Source organism: Simochromis diagramma, unplaced genomic scaffold, assembly GCF_900408965.1.
Source record: "Simochromis diagramma unplaced genomic scaffold, fSimDia1.1 OVJJ01000705.1, whole genome shotgun sequence".
NCBI lineage: Eukaryota > Metazoa > Chordata > Actinopteri > Cichliformes > Cichlidae > Simochromis > Simochromis diagramma.
This window is the reverse complement of record NW_024387448.1, coordinates 1,934,513-1,959,114: the sequence shown is the minus strand read 5'-3', so window position 1 is coordinate 1,959,114 and position 24,602 is coordinate 1,934,513. Positions and strand designations below refer to the sequence as shown.

At 41.4% G+C, this 24,602-nt stretch overlaps 1 protein-coding gene across 4 annotated transcripts in view; it reads right to left on the bottom strand.

The window, feature by feature from the left end:
- The window catches only part of LOC120722700 (plexin-A1-like), a 308,843-nt gene that overhangs the window by 100,866 nt on the left and 183,375 nt on the right, over window positions 1-24,602 (bottom strand). For all 4 annotated transcript variants that reach the window (XM_040013789.1, XM_040013791.1, XM_040013792.1 and 1 more), the window contains exon 10: window positions 5,319-5,519. In XM_040013789.1, the coding sequence (XP_039869723.1) occupies window positions 5,319-5,519 (201 nt within the window). The remainder of the gene's footprint in view (window positions 1-5,318; window positions 5,520-24,602) is intronic.

The window sequence follows — 24,602 nt, the reverse complement described above, 5'->3', positions numbered from 1 at the left end:
AAACATAGCATGTATTGTTATTGATTAGACCAGGCACTACTTGTCGAAAAATTGACTACTGTATATAAAGCAATAAGTACTGTATGGAGTGATATAATGGTATTAGCAATCATGAGACAATTTTTCTGATATAGGACTTTTATTTTTGATTTAAGCATATTTTACTATTTTACCTGTGTGAGATATTCAGCGCAAGTTTTTAGGTTGAAACAGTTTATTTCCATACTGCAGTATCACTACTACTAAAACACCTACTCTGCCACTCCTTACAGTCCTCTGTGAATGAAGGACACACCCATTACTTTTCCAAAATGTGATTAGCTTAGCAAATTAGTTGCATTTCAAAAATATTTTTATGATATACCACTGCAGGACGAAATCATTACACTACATTGCACTGCAAAGGTATTAGCTGTGCACTCTATAACAGGTTTGTGAAAGTTAGGAAAAGTCTCCCCCTCTCTTACGGCTAGCCCAATTTGTGGACCGTGAACATTCAGTTGAACACAGTCTGTCATCCTCCCAAAATTTACTGTGCTGCTCAGAACTGTGCCAGATGCATATACTTATAGCAGGAAGATAATACACACAGCTATACACACACAACATTTGATAGCCTATGTGTGTCAGTGTAATAAATCATGTAAAGCAGGTTGCTGGTTGTTGCTGATGCTACAGTCTCTGTCTGCTCCACATGATTAGGAAGAGGATCATGTGGAGAATCTCCATATGTCTGCTTCACGTTAGGCTTGCAAACCCCTGGGGAGGCTCTGTGTGTGCATGCGTGGGTGTGTGTGTGTTTGCCCATGAACAAACCAGTAGGTATCCCTGCAGCCTGCATGCATTGCACCTGTGTGCGAATGTGCACGCCACCATGTGTTTTCCTGTGAATATTTCAGTGTGCACCAACGCATACTGCAGGTCCCTCATGTATTTGAGTATGCAAGTTCAATGTTTCAGTGTTTGGTGAGGGGCTAAATAATGCACAAAGAGACAGTAAGATTGAATGGATGAGTGTACATCTACTGCTGGCTAATTTTCTCTGTGATTTATTACCCTCTACTACCCCAGTCACAGCCAGCTGTGATACATATACACAAAATCCCTACAGAGAATACTGGAGACAATGCTAGCCGGAGTGCAGGTTCTCAATCACAAATAGATCTTCTGTTTGGTGATTCTCTCTATTTATGTTTCCATTCTCATTTTTTTCTATGCAAAAAATATCACAGTAAAGCAAACCCCACAAACATGGAACAAACTGGAACAAAGACAACACCTGTGTGTTTAAAAGTTATTAATCTCATGAAAGTTGTACCACGACATATTTCATTATTAAAATATATCAAATGACTTTATGTGTTGTGAAGGAAAAGCCACAGATCTCCCCAGTTATGTGCACTTTAGCTGAGCCTTTTTACTGTCTTTCAGCATGTTGTTTTAGTTCTATGCTGGGGAACGCTTCTATTTTGGTTCAGCCCCTGTGCATTAATCAGCTGTAGCTTTAGTAATGAGATGGCTTGCCACTGGTGCAGTACCCTGAAACTCCTCAGTCACACAAGAAAAACAGGACAGCAACTTCTTTGCGACTAAGAAAAATCAGTGATTGCCATGCTGGTACTGCCATTGTAACACTAACAGAGGGTATTGGCACTGCTTTTGCTTTGCAATTGTAATTGCAGTTTGTAAATGTGAATATCATCGTAGAACAACTGATCAATTCAATCTACACTCACATGGGAATAGACTGGATTTTGTAAAGCTATTCTAGCCTTAAAAACAACTCAGAGCTCTCTGTATCTTAAATCTGGAGCTACAGTCAACTTCAAATCAATAACTAACCTAACATGCATGTCTTTGGACTGTAGGAGGAAGCTGGAGAAAACCCAGCGGGCAACTGGAGAACAAAAGAATCAGAAAGACTGAAGGCTGTCCTTTATCCCTATATCTAAGAGTGTAAGCATGCAGATATTTTACTAATGCTATATATAGTTTGCCATACCAGTTTTGCAATGACTTATTTTATCAAAGCGAGTTTGCGACGTTTAAACTGCCACAGCTCCTTAAACAGTTAACACAGCTGTGTGAGTACAGTACTGTTGAGCTGAATAGATATGTCTGAAAACCAGCCCTGCATGGCTGAACAACTTTGTAACCAATCCCTATTGTCCCAAATGTCCTTCCACCTTCTGCTGTTCTAGTTACTCTCAGCAGTTTCACTTTTTCACGCCTCATGATTTCCTTTTCTTTCAGAATTACTTTCTCAAACATGCACATCTTTTATATTCCAAATACATCCTGTCTCCATCTGTTTCTCCCTCATTTGTTTGTTTCCCTTTAGTCTGCGTGCTGAGCTTAGTCCTCCGTCTCTCTTTATTCTTCTCGCTCCCCTCTTTTCACTTCCTCCATCAAACTCTTTGTTGCATCGTCATTGTCTCCCCCTAATTCCCTCACCTCCTCTTTGGCTCCCTCATTCTTTGTCTTTTTGCTTCCTTCTTTTTCCATTTGCCGGGCCGGCGCATGTGTGTTTGAGTGTGTGCGTATGTTTGTGTCCGTCAGTCTACCGCACCACTGCAATTCATCATCATTTTATCTACAGCTCCCTTAATTGGATCCTATCACAGTCCCACCTGACGAGCTGAGAGGCGGGGGGGAGGTGGAGAAATGGAGGATTCCTCACTAGGCGCGCACACACACACACACACACACACACACACATTTCGGCCTCCTATGTCTAGCTTCATCAACAGCTGCAAAGTTGTGTTGAGACCTGTATTTTCCTATGCTTCCTGACTCTTGCAGAGATAACATTGAGATTTTTACAACACATTAAAGTGCACCGAGGAGTGAAAAAATAAATGCATGTGGATAAGCGTTACTTGTGTGTATGTTTGCGCGTGTGTGTGTATATCCATGTGGTTTTGCCAGTGAATCGTAGTTTTGCTGAGGAAAGGTCTCTGTCCTCCAGAATCAGCAACTCTCAGCAGCAGCAGCAGCAGTAGTGGTGTAGTAATGAATGTATCCGAGTCTATCAAACACTAGGGATGCAAACTGCTATTTCCTGGAGTAAGTGCTGGTTTCAGAGGTGTGGGAGGCTTTCAGAACACAGAGTGAACAGAAAAACTATAACAGATATCCATCCTATTTGAACAACAAAGAGCAGCGATGTTTATTAGAGCTAAAAATGTGAAAATAGTGGGGTCAAAAGTTGAAGTGTGTACCAGGCAATTACCCAAGTACTAACCAAGTAATAGCTCGGTACATTAGGTAAAGGTAATATTAGACTGAAATTTATGGACAATTGGCCAGTAACACACGGTGATAACAGGGAAACAAATTTAAAGATACTAATAAGGCAAACCTGTTTAGCAACAGGATGTTACACGCTAACCAGCCAAGTAATTTCATGGTGACAGCAGATAAATTCAAACATCAAAAGTCATAATCGTTATGTGAGAATACTTAAACGTTTGAAAATATATAAACTACGAGGCCTAAATTACATGTTTATATATGCTAAATACTTACATTTAATAACCATGAAACAGGCTGTAAACAATCTGTATCCACTGCATTTGATAGAAATATTACGTTCAATAAAAAAGGTAATGTTAAATGTATTTGGTGCTGTGTGAAAGTCTTGAGCCACGCCTCATTTCCTTTCCTTCCTTGGAGCCAGACGTTTTTTGTGTAATTTTTAAAGATGTTTTGATCAATAGTTCTCCAGATTCTCTGAAGGTCCTTTGAAGGTTTTCTTTGGACACTGCCTGCTTTTTCTTTCATTTTCTTCAGTTTCTTTCTTTTGTTTTCTTTAATCACAGAACTGAACTGAAAATGAGTGGCAAGTGGTAGTGAATCCAAAAATAAACGGAGGAGTTCAGGACAGAGGTACAACAGTGAGCATCTATCGGCATCTGTAAAGCACAGTGAAAACTCTGTCCTGGTTTGTGATGCATTTCAGTTGTTGGTGTTGGGAATTTTTTTTTTTTTTAAATGATGGAGTTACAAATGCAGATTTTGATACCAACCAAATGTCTGGCTTAGCTACCCTAGCTCGATGTTGAATCTTGTATCATTAATCCTCTGAAAACAAATTACTGCTGTAAAAATAAATAATTGTACTTTTTATTTTTCATTAATATATTGATGACAGAATTTTGTGGGGTAATATTTATTATTTAGCTGAACATGAAAAGTAAAAATAATCACCATTATACATATAACACATTTTTAGATATAAATGTCTTATAATGTCAACAATTGAAGTCTCAACTCATTCCAAGAAATGTAAAAGTAATTTCGAAATGAATTTGAATCCAAAAGAAAGCTTCTGACATTGACCAGGTCATTTAAATATTCAAGCAGACACACAGCAATTAGTATTTTTGCTCATGCTCTATTCAATAGGCTTTCAACTATCGGGTCACCGAGGACAAATCTGCCAGAAACCAGTAATAACGACTCAAAAAGCCAAATCTAAAAGAACCTCACTTGCATGAAGCAATTATAGAGACACAAGTGACTATATAAGCGCAAATTACCTTTCCACAGCACAAAAGAACTGTAGGAGGTATCATTACGATCTGCAAATCAACTTCAATACTATACCCCAGAACTATTTTTTGTGTCACCATCCAACATCAGAGGCAGACCGATTTCCAGGATCACAGCACTGAAGCTCAATCTCTTCCCTTTGTGGAGAGAAAGTGGGCGATGCTGTATAGTTCAAAAACAGCAAGCGACCGCAAATCAGCGTCGCGTTTCGAGCCCAGTGGCGATGCAGAAGTCGGCAAATGACCCGCAGCCGCTGACAAGTGTGTGACAGGCTAAAAAAAAGGCAGCCCCGCAAAGCTGCCAGCGCCGCACGGCCGCTCCTGCTGCCTTTTTAACTGAGAGGACTCGCTATTGGACCTATCAGTGTGAGTGAGTGAGTGCCACGGCGCGCGCTTTGCATGTTAATCATATGTCTCGTTAAGTTAAGTCATAATTGGTGTCGTTAAAAACGCCTCCCCTCTGCCTCCTGCCCTGATTGGAGCCCGGGAAATTAAAAGCGCCGGAGCGGTCGCTCCCCTTTTAGTGCTGACAGTTTGACTGAAGGCTAAGAGGCTGGAGTGAGGAGTGGGAATGAAGAGAGAGTGGTTTTTGCGACAGTCAGTCCCTGTGGCCATATGCCTCAGTTCAGCTCTCTGCTCTACCAGTCTATTACTGCCAGTCTTCCTGCCCCACATCGCTGGTTTACAGCAGCACGGCTGTCCAGAAATGAGTGTTGGGAAACTTCGCCTCACCACATGCGAATGTGCGTGTGCTTCAGTGCTTACCGTGGTCTTCTGACACTGTATGCTCGTGCTGTTAAACCTCAGAGCTGGGACGCTGTGCGTGTTGCCCTGGATGTGAAAGATGCACTCGTAATTTCTCTGTCCAGACTGAGGCTGGGGCAGGTTCTGAGCCAGCAGGGTGATCGGCCTCATAACTCCAGCAGGGATGTAGATCTGGGTGGAGGGCAGGATCTGAGGGCACTCCTGGAGGTGAGGAAAAAAGGAGTTACAAAGACAATAATAAGCAGAGAATGTGACAGAACATTTTAGTTAAATTGCAGATCTGGGCGAAACACCTTGCTGCTGCACAGATCCAGAGAAAAAAAAGCTGTTAAGTAATGGCAAAAAACTCCCCAAAAACGACATACTGAACACGATCCACGATATGGAAAATTACTCTTTATTGCAATCAAAACTATGAATTAGAAATGGCATCAGGATCTGTCACAACTCCCTGATGACCGTAATTATGAAACCTTTTCTTTTTCTCCCTAAGAGCACCCAACCCCATTAGACAGGATTCCACATGCAGCCCGGCCTCCTTTGTTCTCACTGAAAATTCACCAGCCTAAAATCTCCGCTTACAAATTACCAACACTCCTGAGGATCCCCCTCCTCCTCCCACCACCACCACCACACCATTTATGAAACACGGAATATTGAACGTAGCAGTTACTTGTCATAAAGAGTACCATTTTGGAACCAACCCCCTTCCCCATATTAATGAGGCTTTTATGGATATTAGGCATGTGTTTTTGCCGGAAAAAGAATCCACCAAAGGATATTCTAATTCTTTCTGCGTGGAAAAAAATTGAGAGCCGGAGGCAGCGTCTCCCAGGAACACGGACATTACTAATTCCACCATGCTGCACTGTAAAACACACTAAGGTTTAACAGATTACAGAGGGGACATGACTGTGAGGCTGTATGTATGTATTTCAATTAGTTTTTATCAGTTTGAGTTTAAATGAGATCCAGTTATGTCATCATATCCAAATTTGAGGACCGGTGCCACTTCATTTGCTTCTAAGCCACATGCTCCATCACTAGGAGACTTTCCTTCCCGATGAAAGCAGCTTGCTAAAAACGCTAAAGTGATTCAACTATAATATACTGTTCTAACATGCTGAAAAAGCTCTGACTTGTTAAGACACTGTGTGCAGTGTGAAAGGCTAAAAAAGTGCTTTTGCAAAATCATAAAGTCTGTAATTACATTTAAAGTACTTGTACCTTCTAATGTGTTCGGTATTCATCCGGCGATCGGGGTAAACAATAATAAGGCCATCCAAAAACCCAACTACAATGTCTAAATGAAATTTTATTCCAGTTTAAGCGCCATCGAGCAAGCTATAATTTTTCTATTAGGATGGCAAACGTTTATATGTGTGCTGATAAATCAGTGGGAGCTGCATGCTATTTTAAACCGGGGATGAATAGTCGAAGTGAAAGCACACTGGCAGCCTCAATGTCTGTAGAGTAATCTCGGTATGAGTTTGCTCTGTGCTGGGGCACTGTCTAATGGAACACCAGTAATGACTTGCAGATTGGCCTGGGAACGGCAGAGAGGATGCTGAAAGAGGAGAGAAATTTGGACATAATGGCACCAAGAGACTCTTCAGCTCCCTTCACAAAAATATGGCGCACACTCAAAGCCAGAGGTGACTCGCGCCAACTCCATACGGGCTTATGCTGAGTGAATCTACAGCGCATTCATCGCACATGTAGTTCAAAATTCTATGGCCTGAGTCCAAAGAGCGGATAAAACACTCAGAAGCGAACAAGAAAGCTGCACGATGCAGAAAAGAAGATGACAAGAAACGAGGAAAGCATAAAGTAATTATGACCCGCTGTACTGCTTCCCAGTGTAACTCTGAAAGGCATTATGTTGTGTCGTTAATAACGCTCTTAAAGCTGCCGTAAAATTTATTTTGCAGTGAATGAAATGACTAGGTGTTATTGGGAACGTCACGCACAGCAAGAAAGTGTGTTTACATTCAAAAGCGCTGAGCTTTTAGCGGGCTGGAGCTAATTGTTTTGGTTTTTCTCCCGTACTGTAAATTACTTTCTAATCAAAGTCATCTCCAGTGACTGAAAAATGAAGCCACCACAGAAGTGCCAAAAACTGCAGTTCTTTTAGACTGGCTCTAAAGGTTAGTCACACAAACACATGTCAACATTTCCAACGGTTTTTACAACTAAGTTCCCCACTCATCACAACTGAACTAGGAGATTGACTATGGTGCTCCTTTCAGATGGTATTAGGGCTTTTTGCACACTCTATCATCTAAATATTTACTTAAAGAAAAATGTCACCCGGTAAACTCAAGGTTGTTATCATATACATCTTTCTCAAACTACAACAAGTAGCCATTTTAAGCAAAAACCTCTATTATCTGTGTCTGCTACACGTTCTTACTGGAGATAATTTACACTGACTGGCCACAATATTAGGTACACTTATTCAACTACTTCTTGGCGATATCTTATCAGCCTATCACATGGCAGCAACATTTAGGCATGGAGACATGGTCAAGACTACCTGCTGATTGGCAGAATGAGGAAGAAAGGCGATTTAAAGGTGATTTAAATGACTTTGGTTGTTGGCTGGTCTGAGTATTTCAGAAACTGGGATTTACCTGTGCAACCATCTCTAGGGTTTACAGAGAATGAACCGAAAATATAACAATATCTAGCAGCAGTTCTCTCGGCAAAACAGTGACTCAAAGAACGACTTGTTGCAACCAAGGTATGTAGAAGAGTGTCTCTGAACACACAGCACATCTGACCTTAAAGCAGGTGGGCTACGGCAAAGGAACACCACCAGGTGCCACACGTATCAGGTAAGAACAGGAAACTTCACCTGAACTTAACAATAGACAGTTGTTATTTTCCACTACGATTTTTGGATAGCAGGGTGACAATTTGTTGTAAATAACATGAAATCATGGATCCGTCCTGCCTTGGATCAGTAGTTCAGTTGCTGGTATAATAGAGTCGGGGGGATGCAAAGGGGCACATTGTGGGTCCCTTTAGTACCAAGAGACCACGACTTAAACATCAAAGCCTATCTGTTTAATGGATAGTATCCATAGTTTTCAGTCATGTCACTGACTCCCTACCCAAGGGGCAAAACATCACTCCGTAATGACCAATAGTGGACAGTTGGTAGTACTGCAAGACGAGAAACTATGAATTTTGTTGACTTGTGAGTTATATTCTGCCCTGACAGCTTTATTGAAATCCCTGAAACTGGTGACGTCTTTCCCACAGCTCCAGTTCGGTGACATCTACGTATTTGTAGAGAACTCCTCACCATACACGGCTACATGACAGATACATTTGATCTGAATGGGTAAATAACGCCACCATGTGGGAGGCAAAGAACAAGAAATTGTTCATCGTTCAAGCAAACGCAAGTGTTACATAGCTAGATTACACAAACTACCACACGTAAATGTTAAGTTTTGTTGACTGGGACATTTAGAGTGTAGAGCCAAGCTCCGGTAGCATTAATTTGTCACATTGTCTTGTGATAACAGTAAAGTTGACCAAGTAGTTTTCCAATGTCAGAATAAATGAGCCACCACTGACAGCCTGGGTTGCTGTGGAGAAGCAGGGACTGGTGTGATTTGGCCTGTAAGGCAAGGTTCGAAGAATTGTGCTCACAGTTTGGTGCCATACTCTACAGCCTTCTGGCAGCTGTCAATAAATGTTGATTAGTGCATCGTGCACAGTAACTATCTGGCATTTTAACTATCTGTTAAATTTGAAGATCTTCAAATGATGGCTGGAGAGCAAAGGACTCCAGTACTGTTTTTGCCCACCGGGTGGCCGTGTCCCAGTAGTTCAGATGTCATGTGTAAACTATGAATTGCTGCTGACCATTTGTGGTCCTTTTATGGCCACAGTATCCCCATCTTGGTGTGGCTGGTCCAAACAGGATATACTACTGAAAGCCTTGCAGGAGACAGGGACAAACGGGTTTTTTTCCCCCTCCAGACAGGGAACATTTGGAAAGAAATCAGAAAGAGAGAAGACAGAGAATTGCTCAAGCCGATGCCATGGAGCCCAGTAAAGCAGGCTGTCATTTAGTCAGGCTGACAGTTGTAATTTTAAGCATTCATACATAGTGACTGGCTCCTAATGAACTCCTGCTCGAATCTAATAAAACTTAAAAAGAGAAAAGGGAAGTAGTGTATTTTGGGGTTGGACAAGATGAAACAAGAGTCATTGTCATCATCATAAGGACCACAATCAGGCATCTGTTCCAATCTTTACAAACACACACATACCCACACACACAAATGCATGCCACTTCACATCGGTGCCTCCCTGCTGCCCTCACTGGTCCCTATTGCTTCAGCAACACACACACACACACACACACACACACACACACACACACACTCACTCACTCACTCACTCACTCACTCACTCACTCACTCACTCACTCTCTCTCTCTTGAGGTCTGTTCCTTATTGCTGATGCACCAGAGTCAGACTAAAAAGCACAGCGCAACATTTCTCTGAGGAACAGATATGCACACACATCCCTCAGCAAACATACAAAGGCATTCCCCAAATAGGGTCTACATATAGAATACAAAGACGCACAATTGCACAAACCAATAAAGAAAAAAAAGAGAGGGAAACACGCACAAAGGAGGGCGGGAATGAACAAAAGATTGGAGAGCAGAGGATTGTGGGAGCTGTTTCATTAGGAGTGGTGACAGGTGTCAGAGCTGAGTCTGCATCAGATAGCGGAGCGGTTCTACACAATGAGACACAACAATCTCTCTACCTGGGGGATTCCTCTAATCCCTCTCCTTCTCTCCTCTCTTTTCTTTCTTCCTGTCGCTCACACTTGATCTTTAGGTTCTCTGTAGCGCTCTCTCTCCCTTTGTTGCTTTGTTTCTCAGTCTTTGATTGTGTTGCTTGCGAAACGGTTGAACTGTACATCCATCAGGCAATCTTTATTTAAACCAATCACAAATGCAATTTTCAGACAAAAATTGGAGGCATAAATGGATCAGAAAACTAGACCTAACAGCCTATAATAGGTGCTGCAAGCAGACTGGAAAGTATCAGTAAATTAAGCTTTAGACGGCAGCAATTTACTGTTAACAAACATCGAAGTTTAGATCAGTAGTTTGCGTGATAAAAATAATTACTTCAGGAATTATACGCAACCTATCATAGCCAGTGTAATGTATCAAGTAAGACACTGTGATACTTTATTACCAGTCAGCAACAAAAGTTTCATGCTACAGTTCTACACTGACACAAATGTGCTACTCTAATGTGGACCAGCACAGCAGCACAAAGAGCACAAACGGTTACAGGTGCAGGCTGCGATACTGCAACCCCAACTGCTCATCACTGTGGTTGTTGCCTCTTACATTGTTTCTGGCCTCATTTTCACCCCACGCTGGTGTCCTTTTATCCCCAACAAATAACAAAATGAAAGTGATGTTCATGTCACCACTCATCTAAAGTTGCAGATCGATCTGCTACGTGTCTGAAAAATGGTTGGCTGATTGCTGTGCAGGAAATAGGCACGTTTGATGATTTTTCATCCATCCTCCCATCAGCACTACAGAGAAATCGAACGTGATTTACAATAATGGGTCACTTTGGGACACTCAGCACTGATAAAACACAACAACAGCTATATATATTCTGAGGACAATTATACACCTAAAATTTTAGATAATACAACGTGCAACTGTTACCTCCCCCAGTTTGCATGCGTGCTATCAAACACGATAACTCAGAAAGGTTTTGAATGAATTCTGATAAAGCCTTGCAGGGGTGTAGAGTGAGCTCATCTTAACAATCTATTAAAAATTTGGTTTACATCCACCGAGGTCTTCAAGGTCAACTCACTGATTTACTGGTTGAAAATTGACTAAAAGCCTTAACATAAAAACTATGATTCTCACAAGTGTGGTGCGTGTTGTCAATATCATCTCACATTTGACCTCTGACCTCAAATAAGGTCAAACGGTCAAATAAGATGTCTTTTATCTTTACAACTGTGGTTTAAATTCTACTACCTTTGGTTGTATTGGCAACATTTCAGAAATGATACCGGCATGTGGGGATTCTCAATATCACGTCATAGCTTGTATCCAAATATCATGTCATATTTGACCTTTGACCTCACTTTTACATTTAACACAAGTCTTTCCTTCAAGTTGACCCCAAAGTGCATGATCAGTGTTGTCAATTAAAATTGACAAATAACAAAAGCCTTCACTTTCCATGTGCTTTTACTGTATGTAAATATGTTTGAAAAGAACAAAGGAAATAAAATGAATATATACAAAATACAAAACTGTTCCCTTAACAGTAAATGCTGCCCAGAGAGTGAGCTGCCTTGGCAGAGGTTCGCACTGTGTCAGAGGTTCTTGTTCCTAAGGATTTCTAAATAATATCATGATTTAGTTATTAAAGTTCATTACTGATCAGTGATTCAGTCCTCATTCCTAAATATTGCTGTTATTATTGCTTTGGCGTTGGTTCCATGATGCACGTGGAGCAGCAAGAGTCAAACAGTCTCATTCACACAAGCAGCCTGCATCTTTTTCTAAACCCTAAGCAACTTATTTTGCCTAAATCTGACTGAATGGTGAAAGATGAAAGGACAAGGACAAACCATGTTCACAGCTTTATTAATTAACTGTTGACTCTAAAACTATTAAGCAAAGTTTAATCAACTACCAAGTTACAATTTATTAATAATCCTTATTAAAAAGTGTTACTAAACTGGATCTTTTTACACGTAATGTAAACATTTTAAAACTTTAAAAATGTGCAAAGACTGCAAAGTGTTAGCCAGCAAACTAAAAAGGTGTATAATTAGCAAATGCTAAAGAGCTTAGAGACAGATTCATGCAGTGTGATCACAGAGCATGAGAAGGCAGGTAAGGACGAGGACAAACCATGTTCACAGTCTGATGGACTCACCAATCACCTGTGTCCATATACGCTCTTTAAAACAGCTTTTACACATGCGTCTTATCAGGGCTATGATAAACTAGTTCATAACCATTTACACTTTTTTTTTCTATAAACAGTTTAATCTTTACAGTTACACCCCAATAAATGATGAAACTAATTAAACAAAGCCAATTAGACAAGCTTTATTAATTAACTGTTGACTCTAAAACTATTAAGCAAAGTTTAATCAACTACCCAGTTACAATTTATTAATAATCCTTATTAAAAAGTGTTACTAAACTAGATCTTTTTACACGTAATGCACACTAAGAACAAGAAACAGATGAACACTGTAAAAAGTAATGTGAAGTACTTACTAGACGATTAGTACATGTTAATAATGATAATATAATGGGCTAAAAAAGCATTACAATGACCATCAGTGTAGTGTTGATGGATACTTGAAAGGATCAAGAAAATAAATAATGATTTAAAAAAAAAAAAGAATGAAAATGTCAAATATTTAACACTTAAAGTGTTATTATTTTTTTTAGAATATTCATAAAACTGCGTATCAGTACTAAAAAAAACAACTAGAGAAATGCCTTGTTGAGATCCAAATTTACTGCACAAAAAGCCGGAGAAGAACGGTGATGCAGAGGACGAGCAGTGATAAACCACTGGATGAGAAAGGGTGAGGGAGGTGAAGTTAAAAGGAAGGAGGGGAGGAGATATGGAGGCGAGACGAGGTCTTGGGAGCCATACACTCGTTTATTAAAGTGGGGGATGAGAGTCAAGGAGGTCAAGTTCCCAGCAGAGCAAGGCAGGGGAGGAGCTCTGCAACATGGGAGCTGTACACAGCGCTTATATCTTTCCAAACTAATTCCCAGACTGGTAATACAGACACACAGAGACACAGGCTGCGTTACATCTAGATGAATATGCACTAAATACACACATACACACACATTTATCATCTCACTCACTCTCTCACACGCACGCACAAACTGATCCAAAGCTAAATCTTGCCCTCTGGCTCTGTTCAGTAAGCTAGTGCTTCGGCCCGTGGAGTGTTTTACAGTAGCCTTGGGGCCAAATACACAGATACTGTGATCAAAGGTGGGAAGGTAAGCCTTCAGAAAGAAATTAATCTGAGTTCCTCTTCCATATCAACAGTGTGAAATCTCTATTACGTCTCTGTCAGCTGCATCTGTAGGCCCACAGACTTTAACCTTTTTTTTTTTAAGTTGCAAAACTTATTTTAGGAAGAACATTAACCAAGTTTTTAAATATATTTGATTTAACAGGTAGACATATGGGAGGATGTATATAGATAAAAACTAGCAGAAGTTGAAGTTTGTCCTTATTAAAGGACAAAAAACACCAATGACATCACTGCTTACATTTTACTGCCACAGCAGAAAACGTACTGCTGTAAATAATGACGATATTAATGTCTGCCATCATTTTAGCACAGTTTATTTCGGCATTCAAGATAAAAAAAATCGTGGCTGAAAATCATGAATAAAGGAGACCCATCAATAAACATTTCCATGAGAATTAGAAAGCTATAACAGTCCGGGAACTGTCATGTTGTTATAACTCAGTTCAGTTATATAGTCCAAACTTACGTAAGATAGTCTCAACGTGCTTTGATTCAATTCAGTCCATCAATTTTATTCACATAACACCAACTCACTCCAACAGATGCCTCAAGGTGCTTTATATTTTAAGGCAAAGACCCAAATCCGAAGAAAACTCCAACAATCAAACGACCCATTTTGAGCAAGCACTTGGCAACAGTAGGAAGGAAAAACTCCCTTTTAACAGGAAGAAACCCCTCCTCCCTGAACCGGTCATCTACTGTGATTGGTTGAGGGGTGAAGAGAAGGAGGCTGGACAAGAGACACACTTCACAAAATGCATATGTCAACATACTATACTTAGTCACACATGATATATTTATCCATTAAGTAGAAAATTAACAACTTCCAATTAACAGATGCACAACTTTCAATTAAACTGCAATGAAAAATAGCAACATTTTAAAACTTTAAAAATGTGCAAAGACTGCAAAGTCTTAGCCGGCAAACTAAAAAGGTGTAAAATTAGCAAATGCTAAAGAGCTTAGAGACAGATTCATGCAGTGTGATCACAGAGCATGAGAAGGCAGGTAAGGCTGACAAAAGCCAAATAAGATACGTGGTGATCTGTCATTTCAGAGGAAAAACTAAAACTTCAATCAATGTAGAATCGACCAATTTGGTGGTCAAATGACCTTGACCTTTGACCACTAAATTCTACTCCAATCAATGTGACTGTTTGTGCTAAATTTGAATAAAATCCCTGAACGCGTTCTTTAGAAATCGTGCTTAAGAATAATGAACATACAGAAAACCCCACAACTTACCTGGCGTAACGAGTGTAAATGCATCAAATACAGAAAATATTCGTAGTTTTGGTCTGAGTTGGAACTATAGATTCTGCAGAGTCTTAAGATATCACCATTTTTTCTTGGGATTTAGCTCTAGGCCCTGTATAATTAAAGCCACAAGGGTTTAGATGCACTTGTTTTATCCAAGGTCGTGTTTATTTCCCAGTGGCTTAGTCACACATCATTTTCCTCTTTCAATCCCAACCCCACTGTTGTCTTCTAGTCTCTTTCAACCTCACTTTCCTCTTCTGCTCCTGATATCTTCCAAGGAACTGATCCGCCCACCCGCCACTTTCTACCTGCTCTGTGGTTTATTGAAACACGATGATGCCTGCAGTCATGAACTCCAGCTGTCTACGATGCTTCGCTGCATTTTCCTATTGACTTTTCCTCTTCTCCGCAGCCTTCCTTTGCTCGTTCTCTATATACTCTGTTATCCTCGATCTGTCTCTCGCACTCCTCATTGGCTGCTGGGGTAAGATGTCTTAAGGGTGAAACACTTGGAAGATCGCGCAGGCTCCCAAAACAAACACGGTGATGTGGATACAGAGAAGAATGAGAAACACCAAGCACGTATTTATAATGTTTAATTACCCTGTTGCTTTAGAAACAGTAAAACTAAAAGAACAAAGAAGGGATGAAACCCGTAATAAAGGTGATATTTGTTTTACTATATTCAGCCCTAACAATATAGTGTATTTCGTAAACTTTCTTTTTTTCCTCACTTCTAATTGGTTTTATCAGGATGGAAACATCTACAGTGATGTCAGAGATGGGGCGAGAGCCCCGATTGGCTGCTGGCTGTCACCAATGAGGTCACCTCTCGGAGGCGCAGACAGCCACCGAGTATGATGGATGAGGGAGCCCGTGTGTTTGTCTATGTGTGTGAGTGTTGGGAGGGGGTCATCGCGGTGTAGAGGGTCCCAGCGGATTAGCGTTACAGTCCAATGAACCATTTCAGAAAGGAAGGGGCGAGACCCCATCGACCAGCGCTCTTACACACACATACGGAAAGAAGGAAAAAGGACCTGATATGATGACCGCATGTCCCAGGGGAGGGAGAGGAAGAGTCATCTGTTGAGCAATGTCTCAGTTTTAGACACCAATATAGTTAAGTCCTTCGAGAGTAACACAAAGTAACACACTTGCTCACCAGCTGTGCAATGGATCCTGTTTGTAATCCCAATAGATCTTTTTCTATCCCACAGATGCATAAACAGTTCATGAGGCCTCATTTTCAAACTGCCACTTTCTCACTATTAACAAAGCTTTTTTTTTTATGTATCTCTATCAAAAAGACAGATCAAAATGTATTCATAGAGCACACGATATACTAAGACAACCTGAGGCCACATGTGCACAGAATGCTGAAGCTCTCCTTTTGTAAAAAACCAAAGACGAAGGTGAAACAAAGGCCAGAAACAAAGTGATATCTATGGACACATCTATCAGCACAGCTGCTCTACAATACCATTCATGGGCTTTGTCACTCCAGAATAATAACGTATGCTGTGCAGATGGAGCAGGCAATTTGATTTAGTGTGTATTCTGATATGTGCAGCACCTGCATTTTTCAGCAATGTAACACTTGGACTTTTACTGTCTGCTTTATTCAGCAGTGGTATCTGGGAAATATTTGGCTAATTAATTTTGAAGATGATGTTTCTTTTTTTTTTTTGCACTGCACTTCCTTGTCACTAGTCACCTTAACCCTTACAGAACCACTTCTTGCTCTGCTGTTCCAAACAATAGTTGTTTCCCTGGAAAGGATGCAGGCAAGAGTGTGCAGCTACTGAAGCTCACATTAACTTGTGCTAACCTGGCAGGAAGCACCAGGAAGCTGTCGTTAAGAAGAAAGAAGCAGCAAAACACAAATAATCTTATTAGTCTATTATATCGTTGTAACATCTAGTGATTATTATCCCTTATAAGTCACACTAGAGAAGAAGTAGGGCAAGAACTTCCTTGAGATTATTAAATAAGTGGTTGCTGGAGACTGTATGGAGTTTTTTTTTTTGTACAAAAGTAGTTGCCAAGAGTTTGAGTGTGCACAGGTCACCTGGTGGGAGGCAACCTTTCTCCAAACAGTTGTGGTCCAACTTGGTTTGACTGCAATCACTCACACATAAACTTTTGAAGGTTTGCAAATAGTTTTAGTCAAGTTCATCCAAGTTCATGTGTGAATGGGTGAATAAGGCAAGTTGCATAAAGTGCTCTGAATGCTCGGCTACATAAGAACCAGTTCATTTACCATTTACAGATATTCCTATATACTACACCAGCCACTTAGTTATACAGCGGCTTGCAAAAGTATTCGGCCCCCTTGAACTTTTCCACATTTTGACACATTACAGCCACAAACATGAATCAATTTTATTGGAATTCCACGTGAAAGACCAATACAAAGTGGTGTACACGTGAGAAGTGGAATAAAAATCATACATGATTCCAAACATGTTTTACAAATAAATAACTGCAAAGCGGGGTGTGCGTAATTATTCAGCCGCCTGAGTCAATACTTTGTAGAACCACCTTTTGCTGCAATTACAGCTGCCAGTCTTTTAGGGTATGTCTCTACCAGCTTTGCACATCCAGAGACTGAAGTCCTTGCCCATTCTTTGCAAAACAGCTCCAGCTCAGTCAGATTAGATGGACAGCGTTTGTGAACAGCAGTTGTCAGATCTTGCCACAGATTCTCGATTGGATTTAGACACCAGACAGGTCAGGGATAAAGTTATTGAGAAATTTAAAGCAGGCTTAGGCTACAAGATTTCCCAAGCTTTGAACATCCCACGGAGCACATTCAGAAATGGAAGGAGTATGGCACAACTGTAAACCTACCAAGACAAGGCCGTCCACCTAAACTCACAGGCCGAACAAGGAGAGCGCTGATCAGACATGCAGCCAAGAGGCCCATGGTGACTCTGGACGAGCTGCAGAGATCTACAGCTCAGGTGGGGGAATCTGTCCATAGGACAACTATTAGTCGTGCACTGCACAAAGTTGGCCTTTATGAAAGAGTGGCAAGAAGAAAGCCATTGTTAACAGCAAACCATAAGAAGTCCCGTTTGCAGTTTGCCACAAGCCATGTGGGGCACACAGCAAACATGTGGAAGAAGGTGCTCTGGTCAGATGAGACCAAAATGGAACTTTTTGGCCAAAATGCAAAACGCTGTGTGGCAGAAAACTAACACTGCACATCACTCTGAACACACCATCCCCACTGTCAAACATGGTGGCGGCAGCATCATGCTCTGGGGGTGCTTCTCTTCAGCAGGGACAGGGAAGCTGGTCAGAGTTGATGGGAAGATGGATGGAGCCAAATACAGGGCAATGTTGGAAGAAAACCTCTTGGAGTCTGCAAAAGACTTGAGACTGGGGTGGAGGTTCACCTTCCAGCAGGACAACGACCCTAAACATAAAGCCAGGGCAACATTCGAATGGTTTAAAACAAAACATATCCATGTGTTAGAACGGCCCAGTCAAAGTCCAGATCTAAATCCAATCGAGAATCTGTGGCAAGATCTGAAAACTGCTGTTCACAAACGCTGTCCATCTAATCTGACTGAGCTGGAGCTGTTTTGCAAAGAAGAATGGGATAATTACGATAATTAAGAATAATTACGCACACCCCACTTTTCAGTTATTTATTTGTAAAAAATGTTTGGAATCATGTGTGATTTTCGTTCCACTTCTCACGTGTACACCACTTTGTGTTGGTCTTTCACGTGGAATTCCAATAAAATTGATTCATGTTTGTGGCTGTAATGTGACAAAATGTGGAAAAGTTCAAGGGGGCCGAATACTTTTGCAAGCCGCTGTATTGTTTTTGTGCTGGACTGTCTCGGGGCATCTTTGCACAGCCTACACCTGGGGTCTGGCCTCATGTGGTACACAGCAGCCTCTATGGATCTGCTTAGAGCTTGTTCCTCTGCTGCCATGATTGGTGCCTCTGTATTCATATATATATGTACACATATCATTTTTTAAACTCCAGCTTGTTTTTTTTCTTCCGAAAACAAAAAACAAGCTGCAGATATTGCAGCATATTGCGTTTGCTTGTAAAAGAGCTCTACCCCAGTAACTGCACAAGGCTCTTCCTCACATGTCTCCATTAGAATAGCAGTGTCCTGTGTGCTATCTCTGATGACCAAGTGTGATTGTGTGTCTATCAGGATGCTATCAAGTCCGGATGGTCAAAGAGGAGGATGTAGATGATAAGCATCAGCTAGTGGATCAATAGGAGCCTGTAAAAAAAAGACCCACACGCTCTCTGTTTGAGTGTTTGCGTGTGTGTGTGTGTGTGTGTGTGTGTGTGTGTGTGTGTGTGTGTGTGTGTGTGTGTGTGTGTGTGTGTGTGTGTGTGAGACACAGTGGATACATGACAGATAACAAGAAGTGATCAGGATGGCCTCACTAAGTACAGCCTTGTGTTCTCTCTCCTTCGCTGTCTCTCTCTTAGCCCTCAGGATCAAAATTTGATGAATTTTGTTTCATCTTGTGAAAAGAAAATGACAAAGTGCTCCATGCCATGTGGGAACCAACCAAAAACCGACTTACAACCCCTTTTTTTAGACTGTGACCCAGTGAATAATAAGTGATTTCTGTGACCCATCTGAGAATCATCCAAACCTTTCAAGGTCACCAGAAAAGCCCGTGATGCAAACCTTCCTGAGAGTTTATTTCCTCCGCTAGTCTTTGGACGAGGGAATGCGTTTCTCAGGTCCCCCAAGGTCCCGGGTCGAGCAATAGACAACGCAGCAAACTTCGCAACAAAAGATACTGCGGTATCTCGTATGCAAATTCACTGGGGCCAGAAAAAGTTTTAAAAGCGATCGCTCCTCTTTGCCAGACCCGTTTCATCTTTTATTCTGGATTTGCGACTCATCCCCCTGTGCTTCATTTCAACAGGAAAACTTTTCATCTATTTTGCTCAAATGAACCGAGTTCCTCAGACGTAGTCTCAGGTGGAAGGAGGGCAGGCACTCCATCGCACCAGCCTAGGAGCTCTTCTGTTCAATAAAAGACACTTTGAACTGTGTTGGAAGCCTTTTGGTGTGTCCACCCACTCGCAGCCCTTTACTACAGGGGATATGGGGGCATGTACAGGAAGAGGTAAAAAGAAAGAGATCGACTTCACTGTTATGAAGTGAAATGCCAATACTTAAATAAATGCATGAACATAAGTCACACCTTGGGTTCATTACGGCTCCATCAATGAGGAATTTCCTCATTTTACTTTCCCACCAAAAACCCGAAACCCAGCTGTATTACCCCCTTTACCTTTAATCAAACCAACTTATTACCTCTCTCTTCTCACCTCAAGGGAAACCTGCAGTCAGACACTAAAGAGGAGTTTGTACTGCTACACTGTATTAACAGCAAATCCCGTGTAGTTTTGCTGCACAATGCGACACACCACGGCAGAACCTTACATCCATCTTGCAAGATTAAAAGACAGACTGCTCTGAACTGGTTGAACTTGAGTGCCCTCGGGTGTGATTAGCATTACCATTCAAGACCAAGAATGTGTTCATCAGAGGTTTTTTAGTGAATGATGAAGACCTCACAGTACTGTATCACCCAAATAAAGCACATTGCTCTGCTTGTGGTTCCTAGAGTATTTAAGAGTAGAATGGGAAGCAGAGCCTTCGACTTTCAGGCCCCTCTTCTGTGAAACCAGCTCCCAGTTTGGATTCAGACACCCTCTCCACATAAAAAGGCTTAGAACTTTACTTTTTAATAAAGATTATAGTTATTCCTGAATCAGGTGACCCATAGTTACACTGCAATAGGCCTCTGCTACTGTTGGCTTCCCATGATGCACTCTGTTTCTTCTTCACTCACTTCTTTTCATACATTATGTGTTTACACAGCACTCTGCATTTAATCTTTAGTTATTATTCATCTCTGGCTCTCTTCCACAGACCCTTCACCCTAAACCAATCACAGCAGATGGCTGTCCCTGCCTGAGCCTTGTTCTGCCAGAGGTTTCTTCCTGTTAAAAGGGAGTTTTTCCTTTCCACTGTTACCAAGTGCTTGCTCAGAGGGGGTCGTCCGATTGTTGGGGTTTTATCTGTATCATTGTACAATATGAAGTGCCAATTCAATTCAGTTTTATTTATATAGTGCTAAATCACAACAGTCACCTCAAGGCGCTTTATATTGTAAGGTAGATCCTACAATAATACATACAGAGACAAAAACCAACAATTATATGAGCAAGCACTTTGGCGACACTGGGAAGGAAAAACTCCCTTTTAACAGGATGAAACCTCCAGCATAACCAGGCTCAGGGAGCGGCAGGGCCATCTGCTGCGACCGGTTGGGGCGAGAGAAGGAAGACAGGACAAATGACATGCTGTGGAAGAGAGCCAGAGATTAATAACAAGTGTGATTCAGCAGAGAGAGCCTTGAGGTGACTATTGCTGTGATTTGGTGCTATATAAATAAAACTGAGCTGAATCAAGTTTCTTTGAACTATGTTTGGTCCACTTTGGCAGATCTGTCAAAGGTGAAATCAATATAACCACAGGCTACCTGCTGTAAACTGGACTGCTTCTACATTAAACATGTGGCTCCCCTAGGCTAAAGCCTCATTTTGAAGAATGTTTTAAAAGAATCTTTTTTTTTTGCTCATAGCTAAAAACGTCGGTTAGCATAGAATAATGGGACTGAAGAGTAGCGATACCCCTGTTAATTGCTCTCTTTCTACTCCTCATTGCACCATTCAACAGTCTGATGGCCATTAAATTTACCCACTGAGACTGGGCACTGTCAAAATTCTTTCACAACCAATTTCGCACATGTGATTACTCGGGTGCCTTCAAAACAATAGTGGAGTGAGGTTCATTAAGCCTTTGGCATGAAGGAGTAGTGAGGTCAGATGAGAAAAAAAACAACACAGGAAAGCAGTTCAGTTTGGTTTGGACTGCAAAATAAATGAGTGCTGCAAACTGTTTATCTACTTCTCTCGCTTGGTACCCCTGTGGATTTGTCAGGCTTAGTTCATTAAACAAAAATACAAAATTTAACTCGAGAAAAACCATGAGTAGACGTCAGACATGTGCCTAAGTAGCTATGAATCCTCCGTGACTTAATCAGTGACATCTCAGCATTTCCCGTTCAAGCTTTGAAGACGAACGTAAGCAAACACTGTAAAGTTCTGACACAATCAAGTCATTTTAAGCAGCCCAGCTTCAAGCAAAGATTAAAGTAGGCCAGAGAGATAAATGACATAGAATTATTGAGTAGATACTAAGGAGACACAAGCCATGGGTGGTGTCACGACCCTCACATATCCTTTCATCTCCTGAATGGTTAAGCATCTCTCGCGTCGTCCTGCTCCCACTCCACTGTGTTTCTCGTCCTTTCATCGAATGCTAATGCTGCTCCTTCAGCAACGTCCGCCATTTGTGTCTTTTTCATTTACCTTCCCTGTGCATATCTTTAACCTTCCACTTCCACTGTCCGTCTTTTCACCTTTTGCAACCCAACCGAAAAACAGCCCAAAATCCCACAAGCTTGTCGACAGTTTCGCCTTGAGCAATATGGACAAATGGGATTTCCAATCTGTCATTTTTCAGGCATATCAAGACAGTTAAAACGAGCAAATACCATAACAACCTAATTAAAAGTGAATCTCAGTCTAACTTCTGACCTCTTCTTCTACATTAGTCCATATTTTGAGGATTTCTCTTTCTTTCGTATTCTGTTTAGTTCACTTATGCTTGAGGGACATCCTCACACAGCTTTCAGAGGCATGACCAGAAGCAGTGTATTCCATTTATATGCAATAACTAGTATGTGCTGTGAACAGGCTAATAGAATCTAGCACCAAGGAGGGTAAATTCATAATTTCAGGAGTAGTTTTAGTTTGCATTTTTTGTCAAGTGTGCACATAATTTCTTAAATGTGGTGCTTGGTTGGATTAGAAAGCATCTTCCTTTCTCACAACTAGGCCACAGCCACACTCCCCCACTTATGTTTTATTGTGGATGCTCCACCTTTCGCTTCTCATCTCATCTGTCTCTCTCCATTAAACACGCCACCGATCAGAGAGGCATCTGGAGATGCATCTTTAAGCTTTAATACACTTTGAATAATTAACACATGTGTACATGTACACACACATGCACACACACACACAGAGTCGAGTCTATCAGTGGCAGGCAGCTCCCCTCAGCCAGAGAGAGACCCAGAGGGAGTAGGGAGGCTTACTCAGTGCCAGCTTCAGAACCTCCGAGCTGGGCAGCTCAGAGCTGTGCACCAGCCTGAGTTTGAGCAAGCAGAAACAAAGGAAAGACAGCTGTAACCGTGACACCCTTAGCTGCGAGACAAAAAGAGATGGGTGTCTGCATCCTGCTAATTGACTTGTTGAGGGAATGAGGGAGTGGGTGAACAAGAGAAAAGAGCTTAGAGATCAAAGAGGGATACTTGTATGGAGATGGCTGCCAAGATGCATTTTTTATGCAGGAATGCTATGGGAATACATGCACAGAACGGCTGGCTTATGGCTATATGCACCATATGAACCTTCATGCATTCATCCCTATTGGTGTGCTTTCTGCAGCAACGTGGAAACTTGACAGAAACATTCGACCATCTGACCAATTCACTCATCATGTTGATGCATCCGCTCATTACCGGCACGAAGGCCAACGCTGATCCACATATCTATAAACTTTTCCTACATCTGGAGCCTAAAACAACTCGTGAATAATTATCAACCAGGCTAAAAAAAACCCCACTGGTGCACTCCCCTGGGAGACAGCGAAGCATCGTAGACTTACTGTGTTTCACTAAGCTAAAGGAGGTCAGGCTTCCAGGAAGAGAAGAAGACACGAGAGATAAGGGATGAAAGAAAAAGAAAAAAATATATACGAACAGGCAAAGGTTGTGAGTTCCAGTTACAGAGTGACTGATGCAGCACATGACATCACTCAGGTAGCGTCTTAAATTAAAATAGACTAGAAGCTACACAAAGTGTTTGTTCTCTGGTTCACATTTCCAGTAGCAGCTGGAACAGAGATGTCCTGGTTGCTCAGACTTCTTCTGGCTCCTCCTGGGGGAATCCACAGACACTCCCAGGTCAGCTGGAAGACAGAATCCCTCCAGCATCTTGTGCCCAGCTGGCTGTACCTGGCAGAGCTGTAAAGGGAGGCAACCAGGGGGCGTCCTTTGCAAGTGCCTGAACTACTTAGATTGTTTCATTTCAGTGTGGGGGAAGCAGCGGGTCTACTTTGAGTTCTTCTTCTCTTTCCAATCTTCTCACCACATCTGGGAGAGTAAGCCTTTCCACCCTGCAGAGAAAACATCTCCAACCCACGTATATTAGGGTCATCTTCCATTACCATACCATTACCTTTTATTACCATAGGTTTTGACAGGATCACTGTCCCGGTGAAAACTGTAGATTTTTGACTTATAAAATAGATATAAATATAAATACATATAAATACAACAAGATAATGATAAACAGACTGGTTCTTACATAGTGCTTTTCTACTCTACTTGCACCCAAAGCACCTATTACAGCACCTTATACAGCTTGTCTCATTCACTCATTCATACAAGCGTTTTTTTTATATGTCTAACTGCTTTCTATCTAACATTTGTACTCACACTCCGAAAAATACACCAGGAACGACTCTGGGTTTGTTATCTTGGCTAAGGAAAGTTTGGCATACAGCCTGCACACCAAAACTAAACCACAGGCACCTTCAAAGAGAGAGAGGACAAAAAAAGCAAAACACTGCATGGTAATAAAGGTAAGTGTCTGCAGTTGTGGACGTGTGTTCAAGGTGCTGGTGAGATATAAAGGAAGACTAGTGTAAAGATCCCCTGCATGGTGGTTTATTTACTGGATCAGGCATAACATTACAACCACCCACCTAATATTATCTTGGCTCA